At 41.6% G+C, this 22,587-nt stretch overlaps 1 protein-coding gene across 1 annotated transcript in view; it reads left to right on the forward strand.

Annotated features, from left to right (window-relative positions):
• The first annotated feature begins 168 nt into the window (after window positions 1-168).
• cables2b (Cdk5 and Abl enzyme substrate 2b) overlaps window positions 169-22,587 on the forward strand; it is a 79,285-nt gene continuing 56,866 nt past the window's right edge. The window contains exon 1 of the mRNA XM_045692864.2: window positions 169-1,224. Within this exon, the coding sequence (XP_045548820.2) occupies window positions 686-1,224 (539 nt within the window). The 5' untranslated portion in view covers window positions 169-685. The remainder of the gene's footprint in view (window positions 1,225-22,587) is intronic.

The raw sequence follows: 22,587 nt of genomic DNA on the forward strand, positions 1-22,587 counted from the left end.
TGTGTGTGTGTGTGTGTGTGTGCGTGCCTGTGTGTGTGTGTGTGCCTGTGTATGTGTGCCTGTGTGTGTGCCTGTGTGTGTGTGTGTGCCTGTCGGTGTGTGTGCCTGTGTGTGTGTGTGTGTGTGTGTGTGTGTGTGTGTGTGTGTGTGTGTGTGTGTGTGTGTGTGTGTGTGTGTGTGTGTGTGTGTGTGTGTGGATAAAGTATCATTGCAAAAATTTATCAGCAACGGATTTTGCGAATTATCTCTCCACTTTATAATTTCCCTCCGCTTTATTATCCTCTAATTATGTTGCCTCGTATCTGTCAACAAATATCTCAAAAGTCTTTGTAGGCTTAATTATCCCTAGGTCTTCATGGATTTGTCCTTAAATAGCACAAATATTACCAAATTATTATAGGATTATTGAGAAAAGAGCTTGTATTGTCAAATGTAAAAGCCTATTGTCTACTGAGTTGCAGTTCATTATTCGCGTCCATTAATTTGCTATTTTCTCTAATTATCTCAAATGTTTTGATCGGTCACACTCCATTTCATAACAAAAGCAAGAAAGACCAATCAGCCTTCACCTTGTGCAAAAGTTTTTTTTAAACATTATTCTCTGTTGTCCAATGGAAATCCTAGTGGGCGTTAAGGAGCCGTCCTGGCGCGGCGGAACGTCTTGACAGTTGACTTCTACCGGAGAATGGCGGCTACCGCCTGCACTACGTTCACTAACACTACCAATCCGCATAAACAACACCGGAGGAAAAGTAGAGATTCACGGAGGAGACAAGCAGCTCTTTCATTCCTTAGTAACATTTCTCTAGACGGACAACCGGTTCAACCGTTAAACCATGGAAACCGAGACCCTCATCATCGAAACGGCGTGTTCCTGGGGGATGATATCGGAACGACAGTGGCCGGGATGTCAACGGCATCTAGTAGTAGCTACGGGAACTTCGGTAACCTACCGACGTCTGTGAGCTGTGGGGCAGTTGGGACCGTTAGTCCCGTACCGAAACTCGGTGTGATCACTGTCCCGCCCATCCTCGTTCTGCCATCGGACTCGTTCAATGATGGGACCACGGAGGTATTTCTGGAGAAGCGAGGAGGATCGTTTTCCTCGCAGGGAAACCTCCTCTCTCCGTCGGGTCTCCATCCTACTCCCCTCCGACCGCGGAAGTCATCCACGGTGCTGTCAGTTCAGAGTTCTAATTCCGTGATTTCGGAATCTGGACGGTGGTGAGTTAATTAATTACGGTGTAATTCATGTCCCGGAGGCATTGGTTTCTGTGTTGTCTACCTCACTCCAACTCTTTCCTGGCTGTGTCCCTCGTCTTGTCAGTACAGCTGTGTCCACGTGTGTGTGAGTCTTTCTGTGTACATTATTGTATCCTGATGCGGTAACTTTAAACAACAAACATCAGTTGGCTACATTGTCTCATTTGAACTTTGTTTTGTTGCGTTCCATTGTTATGAGACTATCATTTAACAAGCAACCAGCCAGGACAGTTCAGCTGAAAGACGTCATGTATTTGGACCAAAACAGCGCTGAGTTTTATTTCTTGCTAAAAAAAAAATGTGTAGTTATTATTAATCTCCCTCATTAGAGTATCGCAACTGTAATTTCCGCTACAAAGGGTGACTGTTGGATTGGATGCTTATTATTTTGATTGTGGGAGGTCCCGTGTGGCTCAGTTGGTAGAGCATGGTGTTTGTAACGCCAGGGTTGTGGGTTCGTACTGGTCCCAGAAAAATGTATGAAATGTATGCATTACCTACTGTAAGTCGCTCTGGATAAGAGTGTCTGCTAAATGACGAAAATGTCAAATGTAGATTAGGAACAAGTTACCATTTCTACCGTGTGAACAGCCATTGCAGTAGGTTCCATGATAATAACCAACAACAGAAGAAGCAGCCTAGTTTATCTTCAGTTTGTCAAAGAAGCCCTACATTAGGTTATACCTGTAGTCATTGACTAAAACAGAAAGCTGTATTATTGGTCAGTCACTTCCTCATTAAAATCAAATCAAGCTTTATTTCTATAGTACATTACAGACATGGATGCATAGCAATGCATAGCACTTCACAGGAAAACATTTTTATAAAAAAAAAAAAATGTTAACAATGAAATTAAAACAGAAATATTTACCACACAAACATAAGAAGGTAAAAAAAAAAAAAACTAACGAATAACAATAAAAAGTGAAAGACTAGTAAAATAATTAGCCAGAGTCAACAGTCATTTTCTTTACAAAGCTCTACTGTATTGTTATATAGCCTGCAGGCTATGCTACTAACGCTGGATTGTCTGTTCATTAAAACACACAGCCACAAGTTACCACTTGTACCGTGTGAATAGCAAGAGTTTAACAACCCCCCTCCACACACACACACACACACACACACACACACACACACACACACACACACACACACACACACACAATCAGCAGGTACACACACACACACACACACACACTCAGCAGGCACACACACACACACACAGTTATTAGACTAGGGAGTGGAAATGTTGACTTTATGAGGAGTCTAGCGTTTTATAGGGGCTTTGCCAACTTTGCCCTAACTGTGCAGGGGTTTTGTCAGGTGACTTGTCTCACTGCATCACCATCAGGTAGGATAGGTTGTGTACTTTTTAAAGGACAGTCAGTGTATATGAAGTACTGTTATATTTTGACAAGGAGTTGCCTCTGACTATACTGTGCACTTTGTTATCCTTAATTAATGACGCAGCTGACGAACTAGGCTATGTGTTTGTTTACAAACCACACACAGACACATAACACTTACTGTGTTTGTTTACAAACCACACTGTGCAGCTTGGCAACTATCAGTATAACATTTGGTGGGGCGCCACAGAATATGCCAAATAGGCTTGGGCGTTTTTACCCATATATACCGGGGTAGTTTGAAATACCAACGGTATGATTTTCAATACCATACTAGTTCCAGCTGTGTATTTGGTTTGCTAACTTACTAGCGAAGTGACTAGATGTCAACATCAAGCTTCTTGGTTACAGCAGAGATATTCAACTCCCATTTCTGGATCAAGATCCCTACTGCCTAAATTTGTTTTATGAGTGAAAAAAAATGTTTAACTTCCGGTAAAGAAATAATGTCCCTTGTGTGCACTGCCGGTAATACCGTATACTCCGGTATGGTACAGGAACGGTATGAAGAAAGGTTTCCGTTAGGAAAATGTGGGTGGATAACCTGATTAGGGTGTCCACTCACGGTGCTCAGAATGACAGAAATCACATTTACATTATGGTAATGCATGTTAACAGAACATGGAACTCGTGTAATGAAGCAGCCAATAAAACTGCATTTTCAAACATTTGCCAAAATGCAATTAGCTGGAAAACACCATTCTAAACAGCACACCTGGGACAACACCATTCTAAACAGCACACCTGGGAAAACACCATTCTAAACAGCACACCTGGGACAACACCATTCTAAACAGCACACCTGGGAAAACACCATTCTAAACAGCGGACCTGGGAAAACACCATTCTAAACAGCACACCTGGGAAAACACCATTCTAAACAGCACACCTGGGAAAACACCATTCTAAACAGCACACCTGGGACAACACCATTCTAAACAGCACACCTGGGAAAACACCATTCTAAACAGCGGACCTGGGAAAACACCATTCTAAACAGCACACCTGGGGAAACACCATTCTAAACAGCGGACCTGAGAAAACACCATTCTAAACAGCGGACCTGGGAAAACACCATTCTAAACAGCACACCTGGGAAAACACCATTCTAAACAGCGGACCTGGGAAAACACCATTCTAAACAGCACACCTGGGAAAACACCATTCTAAACAGCACACCTGGGAAAACACCATTCTAAACAGCACACCTGGGAAAACACCATTCTAAACAGCACACCTGGGAAAACACCATTCTAAACAGCACACCTGGGAAAACACCATTCTAAACAGCGGACCTGGGAAAACACCATTCTAAACAGCGGACCTGATGGCGGTTCCATATGTTAGAAACTTAAAGGGGGAATCTAAAGATGCAACAACTAGGATGGCTTGAATAGACCAGGATTGTGCCTTTGGCTTCTGGACAACGAAAGAAAGTTGAAATGAAAACCAATAAAACAGGAGAGAAATGACATAGTGGTGGGTCTAATAGAACAGGAGAGAAATGACATAGTGGTGGGTCTAATAGAACAGGAGAGAAATGACATAGTGGTGGGTCTAATAGAACAGGAGAGACATGACATAGTGGTGGGTCTAATAGAACAGGAGAGAAATGACATAGTGGTGGGTCTATTAGAACAGGAGAGAAATGACATAGTGGTGGGTCCAATAGAACAGGAGTGAAATGACATAGTGGTGGGTCCAATAGAACAGGAGAGACATGGTATAATGGTGGGTCTAATAGAACAGGAGAGAAATGACATAGTGGTGGGTCCATTAGAACAGGAGAGAAATGACATAGTGGTGGGTCTAATAGAACAGGAGAGAAATGACATAGTGGTGGGTCTAATAGAACAGGAGAGACATGACATAGTGGTGGGTCTAATAGAACAGGAGAGAAATGACATAGTGGTGGGTCTATTAGAACAGGAGAGAAATGACATAGTGGTGGGTCCAATAGAACAGGAGTGAAATGACATAGTGGTGGGTCCAATAGAACAGGAGAGACATGGTATAATGGTGGGTCTAATAGAACAGGAGAGAAATGACATAGTGGTGGGTCTAATAGAACAGGAGAGAAATGACATAGTGGTGGGTCTAATAGAACAGGAGAGACATGACATAGTGGTGGGTCTAATAGAACAGGAGAGAAATGACATAGTGGTGGGTCCAGTAGAACAGGAGAGAAATGACATAGTGGTGGGTCCAATAGAACAGGAGAGAAATGACATAGTGGTGGGTCTAATAGAACAGGAGAGAAATGACATAGTGGTGGGTCCAATAGAACAGGAGAGAAATGACATAGTGGTGGGTCCAATAGAACAGGAGAGAAATTACATAGTAGTGGGTCTAATAGAACAGGAGAGAAATGACATAGTGGTGGGTCCTATAGAACAGGAGAGAAATGACATAGTGGTGGGTCCAATAGAACAGGAGAGAAATGACATAGTGGTGGGTCTAATAGAACAAGAGAGAAATGACATAGTGGTGGGTCCTATAGAACAGGAGAGACATGACATAGTGGTGGGTCCAATAGAACAGGAGAGACATGACATAGTGGTGGGTCCAATAAAACCCGATACCGATATCCAATATTTTCCTTGCCAGAAAATCGGATACTGATAACAGATATTTAAATAGTTAAATGTTTGAAACACAGACACACACACACTGACCAAAAAGTTATTTAGTTGCCATTTATGTATGTCCCCATTATCAGTAAAACATAATCACAACCCATTTCTTTCACTTACTTGCTGTGCTGTTTCATTGTTCATTTGTTCAGTCGTTTCATTCTCAACCAGGATTTCATCATACATGTCAAACAGTGAAGTTTCAGCTCTGTCTGTCCGTGGCCTCTCTTCCTCGGTGCACACTGTCACTGTGTCCATTTCCATCTTGTCCAGCTGTGTCTAACATTTCACGTAAACCCTGTTTCTTGTCTCCATCGAAGTAGCGGTCCTTGTACCTAGCATCGAGCATGGTGGCGACACAGTAAAGAGGCTCATAGAGAATGCCACCAAATCGCTTGTTCACAGCCTCGAGTACTTTTGCAAGTTTTAACCCCACGGTCTGTGTTGGCAGTTTTGTTGAACAAGCGTTACAATGCCATGACAGAGGGTATCACGTCTGCTGCAGACGCAATTGATGAGCTTATTTCTCGAGTCAGTTGTTCGAATGGAGCTAGGAGTGTGTTCATGTTTCCCAAGTTTCAAACATTTTCTCAAATGCCATTAAAATGGAAGAGGCAAATAGAAGGGGGGAAAAGTAAGGAAATTGTCTGTCGGCGCTTCATTAAAGAACATAAATGGTTAAAGAAAATTGTGATAAATAAAAACATATACCAATTTCATTTAAGGACCAAAAAATTGACAGCTGTGCCAAATAAATCGCAAAATAGTTGGGAAGAGATTTTTGATGTACCGATTCCATTGCACATGGTTTATGAACTGATATACAATACAACACTGGAGTCACAACTTCAAATTTTTCAATTTAAATTACTATACAAAATTCTTGCAACCAGTAGAATGTTATATATATATGGGGGATACAACCTTCCCAGCTCTGCAGATTCTGCTGTGAGGAGGCAGAGTCATTAGATCATTTGTTTTGGTATTGTCCATATGTAGCTTGTTTTTGGTCGCAGGTCCAGGAATGGCTGAAGAATTACAACATTTACCTGGAGCTAACTCTGCAGATAAGACTACTGGGTGATTTGAAAAGTCATAGTCAATCAATCAATAATATAATAATTATTTTAGCAAAAATGTTTATCTTTAATTTACAATCTGTAGAAGCTATGAGAATATAAAAGGTTCAGTACTTTTGTGAAACATCACAGCACAGTTGAAAAGAATATGGCAAATAGAAATCCAAAATGGATGGTGTTGAGAGATAGATGGGAGGGGTTGAATGGAGCTGAAGGGTGGGACTAATAACAAGATAAACAATGTAAAACAATCGGGGTCTGTAAAATGTATATAGGTTCAGAAAATTTGTTAAATAGTACAGTTGCAAATAGAAATCAAACTGGATGGACATCAGAAATAGAGGAAGGACTAAAAACAAACAAAATATAACTATTGTAAAATAGATTGTGTCTGTAAAATGTGTATAAGATGTATAAACTGAAGGTAGAAGCCTAAGTGTTATTGTTTATTAGTTTACTCCAATTGGGGGAAGGGTGGTAGGGTTTGTGGAATAATAAAGGCATATTCTTAAAAAAGTATGTATATGTATTTACAGTTAAAGTGTTTGTAAACTTCCGACTTAGGTTGGAGTCATTAAAACTTGTTTTTCAACCACACCACAAATTTCTTGTTAACAAACTATAGTTTTGGCAAGTCGGTTAGGACATCTACTTTGTGCATGAGACACGACATTTTTCCAACAATTGTTTACAGACAGATTATTTCACTTATAATTCACTGTATCACAATTCCAGTGTGTCAGAAGTTTACATACACTATGTTGACTGTGCCTTTACACAGGCCTACAAACCTGACTCAGTTACACCAGTTCTGTCAGGAGGAATGGGCCCAAAAAAATCTGACTTACTGTGGGAAGCTTGTGGAAGGCTACCCGAAACGTTTGACCCAAGTTAAACAATTTAAAGGCAATGCTACCAAATACTAATTGAGTGTATGTAAACTTCTGACCCACTGGGAATGTGATGAATGAAATAAAAGCTGAAATAAATCATTCTCTCTACTATTATTCTGACATTTCACATTCTTAAAATAAAGTGGTGATCCAAACTGACTTAAGACAAGGAATTTTTACTAGGATATAATGTCAGGAATTGTGAAAAACTGGGTTTAAATGTATTTGGCTAAGGTGTATGTAAACTTCAGACTTCAACTGTAGGTATGTACGTCACCATTGACGTCGGTTTTGCACATTGGCGTTAATCTAGACATTGGGCCAATGCCGATGTTGGCATTTTTAGCTAATATCGTCCGATTCCGATATGCTTACCGATATATCGTGCATCCCTATATATTACAGTCATTTACTGTTCTCATTCTCGGGGAGGACGTTCTTTGAAAGTTCACAACCTGCTTCACTTGTGAGAAACAAGTTTGGTTTATTTCATAACCATTATTTATGAGATTTGTCAATGTGAGCAATGAGCATGTGTCTGGTCTCTCTGTCCTGATAATGTTGAGGGAGCATCTGTCTGGTCTCTCTGTCCTAATAATGTTGAGGGAGCATGTGTCTGGTCTCTCTGTCCTGATAATGTTGAGGGAGCATCTGTCTGGTCTCTCTGCCCTGATAATGTTGAGGGAGCATCTGTCTGGTCTCTCTGTCCTGATAATGTTGCGGGAGCATGTGTTTGGTCTCTCTGTCCTGATAATGTTGAGGGAGCACGCACGCCTGAGCATGCATAGAAGTACTTGGTCTGCTGCCTGGAATTGTAGAAAAGTTAACATTTTTTAAGATCCATTACAAATGATAATATATTAAAAATATAGTTCCTCACAGTAAGCTATTTGAAAAATCTTTCCAACAATCTCCCCCTCGATAATCACCAGTCGTTGGTGTGAAAGAGCAATGTAAGTTTTAGGCCTGCTGCTGTCACGTCCCCTGATCTGTTTCACCTGTTCCTGTGATTGTCTCCACCCCCTCCAGGTGTCGCTTGTTTTCCCCATTAGTCCCGGTGTATATATCCCTGTGTTTCCTGTCTTGTATGTTAGTCTAGTCAACCAGTGTGTTTTTCCCCTTGTACTCCTTTTGCTGTTCTCTTTTTGATAGTCTTCCCGGTTTTGACCCCTGCCTGACTTTGGACTACTTTCCTCCCTGTCTGATCATCCTGCCTGCCCTGACCTTGATTCTGCCTGCCCTTTGGTACCTTTTGGACTCAGAACTGGTTTTAACCTTTTTGCCTGTCCACGACCATTCTCTTTCTTACGCTATTGGATTAATACATATTAAGACTTCAACCATCTGCCTCCCGTGTCTGGGTCTCTCCTTGTGTCATGATAGCTGCGGCTGTCACGTCCTGACCAGTATAAGGGGTTATTTGTTATTGTAGTTTGGTCAGGACGTGGCAGAGGTGTGTTTGTTTAGAGTGTTTCGGGGTTTGTTGGGCTATGTTCTATGTTAGTATATTTCTATCTTTATCTAGTATGTCTAGTTCTATGTTTAGTTAATGGGGCTGACCTTCAATTGGAAGCAGCTGCTTCTAATTGAAGGTCCTATTTTAGAGGGGGGGGGGGGGGGGTTCTATGGGATTTGTGGGTAGTTCCGTGTGTAGCTGTGTGCCTCACAGGACTGTTTCTCATCATTTTTTTTTTCTTCTTCATCTTAATAAAGATGAGTATTCACATTCCCGCTGCGCCTTGGTCCCATCTTTACGACGACCGTGACAGCGGCATTGGCCTGGAACTGTTCCATGAAATTTGCACATGAAAATCATAACTTGCATGCAGAACAGTATAAATTGTAAGCTTCCCCAAACTTAACTCACACGCCGCCTATGAAGTCTTTATAAAAAATAATTGCCTCCACGTTTCCGTCGTTGTATTTTGCCAATAGGCTACTTTGAAGCAAGGTAAGACATGTCTCATATGTAATAAAACGTACTGGTTTCAAACAATTAAGTCTGTTTTCTAAATGTATACTGCCTCCAGCTTATAAGTCGTGGGCGTGTAGCCTGTTGCTTGTGTGATAGTTGTGTTGTATAAATAAGACACACTATATGTACAGTACATTGTATTTTTAGCTGTTTGAAGCTGGTGTACAAACACTAAAGTAAAAGACGCAAGAACTCAACTTAAGAACGGGACGCCTAGAAATAGCGCACATAGAACAGATCTACCGCTTCTTAGACTTTCTTTCAATGAGAATGACAGATCTATAACTCACATTTCTATGTGAATTTGGTCAGGTCGACCAAAAAGCAGTGGCGTAAAGTACTTAAGTAAAAATACTTTAAAGTACTACTTAAGTAGTTTTTTGGGGGGTATCTGTACTTTACTTTACTATTTATATTTATGGTAACTTTTACTTTACTACATTCCTAAAGAAAATAATGTACTTTTTACTCCATACATTTTCCCTGACACCCAAAAGTACTCGTTATGTTTTGAATGCTTAGCAGGACAGGAAAATGGTCCAATTCACACACTTATCATGAGAACATCTCTGGTCATCCCTACTGTCTCTGATCTGGTGGACTCACTAAACACAAATGCTTAATTTGTAAATTATGTCTGAGTGTTGGAGTGTGCCAGGCTAGCCGCCTGGCTATCCATAAGTAAATAAAAAAAACAAGAAAATGGTGCCATCTGGTTTCCTTAATATAAGGAAGTTAAAATGATTTATACTTTTACTTTTGAATCTTAAGTACTTTAGCAGCAATTCCTTTTACCTTTTGATACTTAAGTATCTTTAAAACCAAATACTTTTAGACTTTTACTCAAGTAGTATTTTACTGGGTGATTTTCACTTTTACTTGAGTCATTTTCTATTAAGGTATCTTTACTTTTACTCAAGTATGATAATTGAGTACGTTTTCCACCGCTGCCAAAAAGTGACATATTGCAGCTTTAATATTTATCAGAGTACAGTCACTAAGTGATTTTGTAGTCATTACTCAAACTGATAGAGTCACTGGGACCATGTAGACGGTCCAGATTTCAGTTCTATTAGCTTAAAAAAAAAATGGAACACCCCCATTAAGCCACGCCTCCAATATCATTTACCGGTGTTTCTTGCCTTTTCAAGTGAATTGTAGAGTTACCTCCCATCACTGTATTGTACTCCTGAGTGGGACAGCGGTCTAAGGCACTGCATCTTCGTCTATCTCTTCCCGTAGCCCATCATTAAGCATGTACTGTTTTCTGAACCACTACTGAATGGATACACAAAGAACTACTTACTGTGAGAATAAATATCACTGAATGACGAAAATACTGGAATAAAGTAGGCTAATGCCGTTGAAGGTATGTATCAAACTGTTGCTTACTGAAACTGCCCAAGTCATCCAATCGTTTAAATACATTTGATGCAATAGCCTACCTGCATGTGGTCAACTATATGTAGAGAAGTGCTGTAATAATGTAGATATGTAGTGCTGTAATAATGTAGATATGTAGTGGTAGTGTAGTGGTGTAATAATGTAGAGGTGTAATAATGTATTGTAGGTATGTAGTGGTAGTGTAGTGGTGTAGATATGTAGTGGTGTAATAATGTAGATGTTTAGTGGTGGTGTAGTGGTGTAATAATGTAGATATGTAGCGGTAGTGTAGTGGTGTAATAATGTAGATATGTAGCGGTAGTGTAGTGGTGTAATAATGTAGATATGTAGTGGTGTAATAATGTATTGTAGGTATGTAGTGGTGTAATAATGTAGATATGTAGTGGTGTAATAATGTAGATATGTAGTGGTAGTGTAGTGGTGTAGATATGTAGTGGTGTAGATATGTAGTGTAGTGGTGTAATAATGTAGATATGTAGTGGTGTAGTAATGTAGATATGATGTAGTGGTGGTGTAGTGGCGTTATAATGTAGATATGTAGCGGTAGTGTAGTGGTGTAATAATGTAGATATGTAGCGGTAGTGTAGTGGTGTAAAAATGTAGATATGTAGTGGTGTAATAATGTATTGTAGGTATGTAGTGGTGTAATAATGTAGATATGTAGTGGTGGTGTAGTGGTGTAATAATGTAGATATGTAGTGGTGTAGTAATGTAGATGTGTAGTAATGTAGATATGTAGTGGTGTAATAATGTAGATGTGTAGTGGTGGTGTAGTAATGTAGATATGTAGTGGTGGTGTAGTGGTGTAATAATGTAGATATGTAGTGGTAGTGTAGTGGTCTAATAATGTAGATATGTAGTGGTGTAATAATGTATTGTAGATATGTAGTGGTGTAATAATGTAGAAGTGTAGTGGTGTAATAATGTATTGTAGATATGTAGTGGTAGTGTAGTGGTGTAATAATGTATTGCAGATATGTAGTGGTGTTATAATGTGTTGTAGAAATGTAGTGGTGTTATAATTAGAGGTCGACCGATTATGATTTTTCAACACTGATACCGATTATTGGAGGGCCAAAAAAAAGCTGATACCGATTAATCGGCCAATTTTTTCCTTTATTTATTTGTAATAATGACAATTACAACAATACTGAATGAACACTTAACTTAATATAATACATCAATAAAATCAATTTAGCCTCAAATAAATAATGAAACATGTTCAATTTGGTTTAAATAATGCAAAAACAAAGTGTTGGAGAAGAAAGTAAAAGTGCAATATGTGCCATGTAAAAAAGCTAACGTTTAAGTTCCGTGCTCAGAACATGAGAACATATGAAAGCTGGTGGTTCCTTTTAACATGAGTCTTCAATATACCCAGGTAAGATGTTTTAGGTTGTAGTTATTATAGGAATTATAGGACTATTTCTCTCTATACGATTTGTATTTCATATACCTTTGACTATTGGATGTTCTTATAGGCACTTTAGTATTGCCAGTGTAACAGTATAGCTTCCGTCCCTCTCCTCGCTCCTACATGGGCTTGAACCAGGAACACATCGACAACAGCCACCCTCGAAGCAGCGTTACCCATGCAGAGCAAGGGGAACAACTACTCCAAGTCTCAGAGCGAGTGACGTTTGAAACACTATTAGCGCGCACCCCGCTAACTAGCTAGCCATTTCACATCGGTTACACCAGCCTAATCTTGGGAGTTGACAGGCTTGAAGTCATAAACAGCGCAATGCATTGCGAAGGGCTGCAGGCAAAACGCAGTAAAGTGCTATTTTGAATGAATGTTTACGAGCCTGCTGCTGCCTACCATCGCTCAGTCAGACTGCTCTATCAAATCATAGACTTAATTATAACATAATAACACACAGAAATACGAGCCTTAGGTCATTAATATGGTCGAATCCGGAAACTATCATCTCGAAAACAAAACGTTATTCCTGTTACATTGCACAACCTTCAATGTTATGTCATAATTACGTAAAATTCTGGCAAATTAGTTCGCAACGAGCCAGGCGGCCCAAACTGTTGCATATACCCTGACTGCGTGCAATGAACGCAAAATGACACAATTTCACCTGGTTAATATTGTCTGCTAACCTGGATTTCTTTTAGCTAAATATGCAGGTTTAAAAATATATACTTCTGTGTATTGATTTTAAGAAAGGCATTGATGTTTATGGTTAGGTACAGTCGTGCAACGATTGTGCTTTTTTTGCAAATGCACTTTTGTTAAATCATCACCGTTTGGCGAAGTCGGCTGTCTTTGTTAGGAAGAAATAGTCTTCACAGTTCGCAACGAGCCAGACGGCCCAAACTGCTGCATATACCCTGACTCTGTTTGCAAGAGAAGTGACACATTTTCCCTTAGTTAAAAGAAATTAATGTTAGCAGGCAATATTAACTAAATATGCAGGTTTAAAAATATATACTTGTGTATTGATTTTAAGAAAGGCATTGATGTTTATGGTTGGAGCAACGTCTACCTAAGCGATTATATGCAATGCAAGACAGGCTAGATAAACTAGTAATATCATCAACCATGTGTAGTTAACTAGTGATTATGATTGATTGATTGTTTTTTATAAGATAAGTTTAATGCTAGCTAGCAACTTACCTTGGCTTCTTACTGCATTCGCGTAACAGGCAGGCTCCTCGTGGAGTGCAATGTAAAGCAGGTGGTTAGAGCGTTGGACTAGTTAACCATAAGGTTAACTAGATTGAATCCCCAAGCTGACAAGGTAAAAATCTGTCGTTCTGCCCCTGAACAAGGCAGTTAACCCACCGTTCCTAGGCCGTCATTGAAAATAAGAATTTGTTCTTAACTGACTTGCCTAGTTAAATAAAGGTTAAAAAAATACAAATAAAAAAAATCTGCCAAATCGGCATCCAAAAATACTATTTCCGATTGTTATGAAAACTTGAAATCGGCCCTAATTAATCGGCCATTCCAATTAATCGGTCGACCTCTAGTTATAATGTATTATAGATATGTAGTGGTGTAATAATGTATTGTAGATATGTAGTGGTGTTATAATGTGTTCTATGAGGTACTGTTTTTATTTTACATTTTTTGTGATGTAGCCTTAATCTTGTGTGGACCCCAGGAAGAGTTGCTGCTGCCTCGACAACAGCTAATAGGGATACTAATAAATACAACACTAAAATCTATTAGTTTGCTCACCTATCACAGATGAGAAACATTTAGCATGCTATAATGTAGCCTAAATCAAGTGTTCATCTGCCGTCGTGGCCAAAAGTTTTGAGAATGACACAAATATAAATTTTCACAAAGTCTGCTGCCTCAGTGTCTTTAGATATTTTTGTTAGATGTTACTATGGAATACTGAAGTATAATTACAAGCATTTCATAAGTGTCAGAGGCTTTTATTGACAATTACATGAAGTTGATGCAAAGAGTCAATATTTGCAGTGTTGACCCTTCTTTTTCAAGACCTCTGCAATCTGCCCTGGCATGCTGTCAATTAACTTCTGGGCCACATCCTGACTGATGGCAGCCCATTCTTGCATAATCAGTGCTTGGACTTTGTCAGAATTTGTGGGGTTTTTTTTCCACCCGCCTCTTGAGGATTGACCACAAGTTCTCAATGGGATTAAGGTCTGGGGAGTTTCCTGGCCATGGACCCAAAATATCGATGTTTTGTTCCCTGAGCCACTTAGTTATCACTTTTGCCTTATGGCAAGGTGCTCCATCATGCTGGAAAAGGCATTGTTCGTCACCAAACTGTTCCAGGATGGTTGGGAGAAGTTTCTCTCGGAGGATGTGTTGGTACCATTCTTTATTTATGGCTGTGTTCTTAGGCAGAATTGTGAGTGAGCCCACTCCCTTGGCTGAGAAGCAACCCCACACATGAATGGTCTCAGGATGCTTTACTGTTGGCATGACACAGGACTGATGGTAGCGCTCACCTTGTCTTCTCCGGACAAGCTTTTTTCTGGATGCCCCAAACAATCGGAAAGGGGATTCATCAGAGAAAATGACTTTACCCCAGTCATCAGCAGTCCAATCCCTGTACCTTTTGCAGAATATCAGTCTGTCCCTGATGTTTTTCCTGGAGAGAAGTGGCTTCTTTGCTGCCCTTCTTGACACCAGGCCATCCTCCAAAAGTCTTTGCCTCACTGTGCGTGCAGATGCACTCACACCTGCCTGCTGCCATTCCTGAGCAAGCTCTGTACTGGTGGTGCCCCGATCCCGCAGCCGAATCAAATTTAGGAGACGGTCCTGGCCCTTGCTGGACTTTCTTGGACGCCCTGAAGCCTTCTTCACAACAATTTAACTGCTCTCCTTGAAGTTCTTGATGATCCAATAAATGGATGATTTAGGTGCAATCTTACTGGCAGCAATATCCTTGCCTGTGAAGCCCTTTTTGTGCAAAGCAATGATGACGGCATGTGTTTCCTTGCAGGTAACCATGGTTGACAGAGGAAGAACAATGATTCCAAGCACAACCCTCCATTTGAAGCTTACAGTCTGTTATTCGAACTCAATCAGCATGACAGAGTGAACTCCAGCCTTGTCCTCGTCAACACTCACACCTGTGTTAACGAGAGAATCACTGACATCATGTCAGCTGGTCCTTTTGTGGCAGGGCTGAAATACAGTGGAAATATTTTGGGGGGATTCAGTTCATTTGCATGGCAAAGAGGGACTTTGCAATTAATTGCAATTCATCTGATCACTCTTCATAACATTCTGGAGTATATGCAAATTGCCATCATACAAACTGAGGCAGCAGACTTTATGAAAATGTACATTTGTGTCATTCTCAAAACTTTTGGCCACAACTGTACCACTGATCAGATACATTTAGCATGCTAAAATGTAGCCTAAATCAAGACTAGGCCTGTTATTTTGCTCGATCGCGTATAAGCAAATCCAGAAGCCCACGGAAGGTTGTGAAATATGAACACGACACTCACATGCTTTTAAGAATGGGTATCGTGATGAAGACCCTACGTCTGCTTCATAACAAAGTGGAGGGTAGGAAAGAGATGAAACCTGGATTAAAAAAGCTTGGGCTGTTTCAAAATATCACTTTTTTTTAAATGTATATGACAGCAGTTCCACACCTTCCCATGACACAAGTTGTGTGGGGAAAAATATTAAGTGTACGTGTTGACTGTGATCAGGGGTGTTTCTTGTCTGTTTTAATGAACAAAATAAATATCTATTCATTTCATGTGAACGGTATAGCCGTTGGCTACACGGACGCCGTGACAACAGGCCCAATTAAACTCAAAATATGATTTTCTATTATTTAAAAAAAAAAAAAAAACATTTTATTAGTCGTATAATGTTTCTTAGGACCTGCCTAAACAAATGAATAATGTAATACTTTTTTGGATGGATTTATTAAACTTGACGCCCACCTACACCTCCTCACCACTACCTCCGCTTGTCTCCGGCACACCGGCGTGCGTACGGGAGGTTTAAAAGGCGTATGCAGGCAAGAATGTTGTAAAAAATGGGCCTGTTTGTAAGGAGGTCATATAAACATGTTTTTTTTTTTTCTTCACAAAATTAGTAGACTGGGCCTTTAAATAGTCCTCTATTACCTGACCGACATAGCCGTCTGCAGCGCCAGCAGCCCCACACCCCCAAACTACTTCCTGTGGCTATTCCGGAAATCCCAATGTGAAAGCAGTGTAACCCATGTTGACAAGCCTCTGTCCTCTGCTCTGCTCTACCCTCTCTCTTCCCAGGCTGTCTCCAGAGCCAAATTGCTGTATAAACAGTTTGAGACACAGCCACATACACACACACACACACACACACACACACACACACACACACACCAGCCCCTAGCCTTTCGCCCACTTAACATAATATGTCATCTGTCTATCTGCTAACAGATAGACATTCCAGGACAGATAACGTACATGGTTCCTATTTCTCGTAATACAGGCATGCCCGTCCAATAGAGTCTGTCTGTCAGACCCATAGGTCACCTGGGCATTTGTAACAAAAACAAAACAAAATCTAGAGTATGTAACAGAGTTTATCTGAAATGAGATGACATGTCGCTGTGTTCTCATGACCCTAGCCAGATGTTCATGAAGCAAACATCCCAAATGGCACTCTATTCCCTATATAGTGTACACTACTTGTGACCAGGGCCCATAGGGAATAGGGGGTACACTACTTGTGACCAGGGCCCATAGGGAATAGGGTGTACACTACTTGTGACCAGGACCCATAGGAGGCCATTTGGAATGCAGCCAGGAATTCTCAGTCTGGAATTTTCCCACTAAATGGTATAATGTCTCTTAACTGATGTCAGTCAACATTCAACCCTCTAAAACATAGGAAAATATTAGGCTAGTGATGGTTAATCTGTGATTAGAATCATTGTGCAATGCTAATACATAACAAATTGTAATTTCTGTTTCAAAATGAGATTGGGTTTGGCGGCGGTTGGGTTTCAATTTGTCCTAGTCAGTAGGCTGTGTCGTGTACCAATCCATAAATAATACTACTGTAGGAGCCAGGTAGGTAAGCAGCAGGTAATATTAGTAGTGATGGTTAATCCTAAAAGCTATTACGCGATGCTAATAAAATAGGATTGTCATTTTCGTTGGGAATGGGGTTGGGTTAAATTTGTCAGTCAGTGTATGGCCTGGTCCTGGTGGTATTACTATCCAAACAGTAGTAACTAATGGTAAACTAAAAGGGAAGGAATTGTTGATAATACTGTAGTAGAATGTACATTGTATTCGGAAAGTATTCAGACCCCTTGACTTTTTCCACATTTTGTTACGCTATAGCTTTTATTCTAAAATGGGTTAAATTGTTTTTTCCCCCTCATCAATCTACACACAATAGCCCATAATGACATCCCAATACCCCATAATGACAAAGCAAAAACAGGTTTTTAGAATTTTTGGTAAATGTATAAATTAAATAAATTAAAACTGAAATATCACATTTACATAAATATTCAGACCCTTTACTCAGTACTTTGTTGAAGCGCCTTTGGCAGCGAGTCTTCATGGGTATGACGCTACAAGCTTGGCACACCTGTATTTGGGGAGTTTCATCCATTCTTCTCTGCAGATCCTCTCAAGCTTTGTCAGGTTGGATGGGGAGCGTCGCTGCACAGCTATTTTCAGGTCTCTCCAGAGATGGTTGATCGGGTTCAAGTCAAGTCTGGGCTCTGGCTGGGCCACTCAAGGACATTCAGAGACTTTTCCTGAAGCCCCTCCTGCGTTGTCTTGGCTGTGTGCTTAGGGTCGTTGTCCTGTTGGAAGGGGAACCTTTGCCCCAGTCTGAGGTCCTGAGAGCTCTGGAGCAGGTGTTCATCAAGGATCTCCCTGTACTTTGCTTTGTTCATCTTTCCGTCGATCCTGACTAGTCTCCCAGTCCCTGCTGCTGAAAAACATCCCCACAGCATGATGCTGCCACCACCATGCTTCACCATAGGGATGGTGCCAGGTTTCCTCCAGATGTGACGCTTGGCATTCAGGCCAAAGATTTTAATCTTTGTTTCATCAGACCAGAGAATCTTGTTTCTCATGGTCTGAGAGTCCTTTAGGTGCCTTTGGGCAAACTCCAAACGGGCTGTCATGTACCTTTTACTGAGGAGTGGCTTCCGTCTGGCCACTCTACCGTAAAGGCCTGATTGGTGGAGTGCTGCAGAGATGGTTGTCTTTCTGGAAGTTTCTCCCATCTCCACAGAGGAACTCTGGAGCTCTGTCGGTTCTTGGTCTCTGGGTTCTTGGTCACCTCCCTGACCAAGGCCCTTCTCTCCCGATTGCTCAGTTTGGCCGAGCTGCCAGCTCTAAGAAGAGTCTTGGTGGCTCCACACTTCTTCCATGTAACGATGTTGGCGGCCAATGTGTTCTTGGAGACCTTCAATGCTGTAGAAATGTTTTGGTACCCTTCCCCAGATCTGTGCCTCAACACAATCCTGTCTCGGAGCTCTACGGACAATTACTTCGACGTCATGGCTTGGTTTTTGCTCTGACATGCACTGTCAACTGTGGAACTTTATATAGACAGGTGTGTGCCTTTCCAAATCATGTCCAATCAATTGAATGTACCACAGGTGGACTCCAATCAAGTTGTAGAAACATCACAAGGATGATCAATGGAAACAGGATGCACCTGAGCTCAATTTGAGTCTCATAGCAAAGTGTCTGAATACTTATGTAAATAAGGTATTTCTGTTTTTGCGTTTTGTCATTATAGGGTATTGTGATGTCATTATGGGGTATTGTGATGTCATTATGAGGTTTTGTGTGTAGATTAATAAGGATTCATTTTTTTCTGAATCTATTTTAGGATAAGGCTGTAACGTAACAAAATGTGGAAAAAGTCAAGGGGTCTCAATACTTTCTGAATGCTCTGTACATCATTTCTATCGTAATTCGAGTTGGAAACACAATACCAGAGATAAAAGCCTGTAGCACGCACGCACACATTCTTGTGCAGCTAACCTTGTGGGGACATACAATTCAGTCCCATTAGAAATGATATTTTCCATAACCCCTAACCCTAATCTGTACCTTAACCCTAACCTAACCTTAACCCTAACTCTAGCTCCTAACCTTAACCCAAAAACCTAACCTTAACCCTAACCCTAAAACTAACCCTAGCTCTTAACCCTAACCCTTAACCTAATTCTAACCTTTAACCTAATTCTAACCCTTAACCTAATTCTAACCCTTAACCTAATTCTAACCCTTAACCTAATTCTAACCCTTAACCTAATTCTATCCCTTAACCTAACCCTTAACCTAATTCTAACCCTTAACCTAACCCTAACCCTTAACCTAATTCTAACCCTTAACCTAACCCTTAACCTAATTCTAACCCTTAACCGAATTCTAACCCTTAACCTAACCCTTAACCTAATCCTAACCCTTAACCTAATTCTAATTTTACCCCTAAACCCCCTAGAAACAGCAGTTGGTCACGTTTTGTTTGTTTAGTATTATTTTGGAGACTTCTGGTCCCCACAAGAATAGTCCACACACACACACACACACACACACACACACACACACACACACACACACACACACACACACACACACACACACACACACACAGCACAGCACAGCATCATCCTTCCTCAGCTGTAGACTATCTTCAGTATGTCTCTGGCAGTCAACTGAATTAGTGTTAGATCTCCCATCAGAGGATGTTACTAAGCCTCAACTTCCACACTGATACTGACAGGAGGACATTAGGTCAACTCACCATTCACTGTTTCCCACTATTCTACCATGGAATGTTTTATAAACCGCATACAAACCACTTCCATCATGTCGTACAACCTTTGGTAGACGGGGAATTAGAGGTCGGTTAAATCATTACAATTGTGACGACAAAGAGTGTGTAGCGTTCTGAGTCATAACAAAAAGAGAAAAAGGCAAGACAGCTCCACCTTTCATCCATGTGTATTTGACTGTACCTGGACGACCTGAATGACTGTACCTGGACGACCTGAATGACTGTCCCTGGACGACCTGAATGACTGTACCTGGACGACCTGAATGACTGTACCTGGACGACCTGAATGACTGTACCTGGACGACCTGAATGACTGTCCCTGGACGACCTGAATGACTGTCCCTGGACGACCTGAATGACTGTCCCTGGACGACCGGAATGACTGTCCCTGGACGACCTGAATGACTGTCCCTGGACGACCTGAATGACTGTACCTGGACGACCTGAATGACTGTCCCTGGACGACCTGAATGACTGTCCCTGAATGACTGTCCCTGAATGACTGTACCTGGACGACCTGAATGACTGTCCCTGGACGACCTGAATGACTGTACCTGGACGACCTGAATGACTGTCCCTGGACGACCTGAATGACTGTCCCTGAATGACTGTCCCTGAATGACTGTCCCTGGACGACCTGAATGACTGTACCTGGACGACCTGAATGACTGTACCTGGACGACCTGAATGACTGTACCTGGACGACCTGAATGACTGTGCCTGAACACCCCAACCCATACAGCAGTGTTAGTGTCATATTGCGCCTGGTGTCAAGAAGCCTGGAATGTATTCATCGGACCAAGCAATCAGCAACCAGTAAAGTTTATAGTAACAGTCGTAGATCACCAATCAGCATCGAGGGCACAGTACTGATTTAAGCTAGCGGCTAACGGGCTACAGTAACAGCACTGATAGAGCTAGTCTAGTGCTACACAGCAGGGGTGTAAGGGCACCAAATCAACTACTAAGGCAGAGAGAAGCTAGCAGCTACCACTCCAGCCCTAACAGCACTTCATAAAGCTAGCGCCACAATAAAGGCTAGCTTAAGGATTTAAAAGTATTTAAAGCTAAAGCCCTTGGACGGTGATGTCACAGCCCTGACTGATGACTGCCTGCCCCTGAAACCTTGAACAAAGATCAGCACATTGATCCCCAGTCAGCTCAGTACCTCTGATTAAAAACAACAGAGAAAGAGAGAGGGTGGAGGAGGGTGAGGGGGGGATGGAGAGTGAAGGGGAGACAGGGAGAGAGGCAAAGATAGAAGAGGGAGAGAGAGAGAGAGGATGGGGGAGGGGGAGGGGGAATGAGAGAGGGAAAGAGAGTGAAGGGGAGACAGGGAAAGAGGCAAAGATAGAAGAGGGAGGGAGAGAGAGAAGAGGGAGAGAGAGAGAGGGTGGAGGAGGGTGAGGGGGGATGGAGAGTGAAGGGGAGACAGGGAGAGAGGCAAAGATAGAAGGGGGAGGGAGAGAGAGAGAGAGGGGGGGGGGGTGGATGAGGGGGTGGGGGGATGGAGAGTGAAGGGGAGACAGGGAGAGAGGCCAAGATAGAAGGGGCAGGGAGGGAGAGAGAGAGGGTGGATGAGGGAGGGAAAGAGAGTGAAGGGGAGACAGGGAGAGAGGCAAAGATAGAAGGGGGAGGGAGAGAGAGAGGATGGGGGAGGGGGAGGGGGAATGAGAGAGGGAAAGAGAGTGAAGGGGAGACAGGGAAAGAGGCAAAGATAGAAGAGGGAGGGAGAGAGAGAGGGTGGAGGAGGGGGAGGGGGATGAGGGAGAGAAAGAGGGTGAAGAGGAGAGGAGGGAGAGAGAGAGAGATTACAGAGGGATGTCTTAGGGTTACAGCTATATATATACTACCCTCATTCAAGGGTTTTTCTTTATTTTTACTATTTTCTACATTGTAGAATAACAGTGAATACATCAAAACTATGAAATAACAGATATGGAATCATGTAGTAACCAAAAAAGTGTTAAACAAATCAAAATATATTTTATATCAGATTCTTCAAATAGCCACCCTTTGCCTTGATGACAGCTTTGTACACTCTTGGCATTCTCTCAACCAGCTTCACCTGGAATGGTTTTCCAGTCTTGAAGGAGTTCCCACATACAGTAATTGGCTCAGAGTTTGCTTTGATATTTCAGCCTGCGTTTTGTGATTGCGTTTTGTGTGGGGTGGACAAAATCAATTTGCGCACGATGTTGCACTGGTGCGGCCGGTTTGGGTACGGTGTTACTCAGTTGCCGGAGAGGAAAGAAACTGCTCAGGGATTTCACCATGAGGCCAATGGTGACTTTAAAACCCTTACAGAGTTTAATGGCTGTGATAGGACAAAACTGAGGGTGGATCAACAACATTGTAGTTACACCAGAATACTAACCTAAATGACAGAGTGAAAAGAAGTAAGCCATTAATGTTTAATGCTTTTCGCCTGTCCCCAAATGTATATAATTGATTCAGAGTAGAGGTTGACCAATTAATCAGCATGGCCAATTAATTAGGGCCGATTTCAAGTTTTCATAACAATCGGTAATCGGCATTTTTGGACGCCGATTATGACCGATTACATTGCAATCCACAAGGAGACTGCGTGGCAGGCTGACCACCTGTTACGCGAGTGCAGCATTAAAAGGACCTTGTAGCTGCAAGGAGCCAAGGTAAGTTGC

The sequence above is a fragment of the Salmo salar genome, chromosome 13, assembly GCF_965601325.2.
Source record: "Salmo salar chromosome 13, fSalSal1, whole genome shotgun sequence".
Classification (NCBI taxonomy): domain Eukaryota; kingdom Metazoa; phylum Chordata; class Actinopteri; order Salmoniformes; family Salmonidae; genus Salmo; species Salmo salar.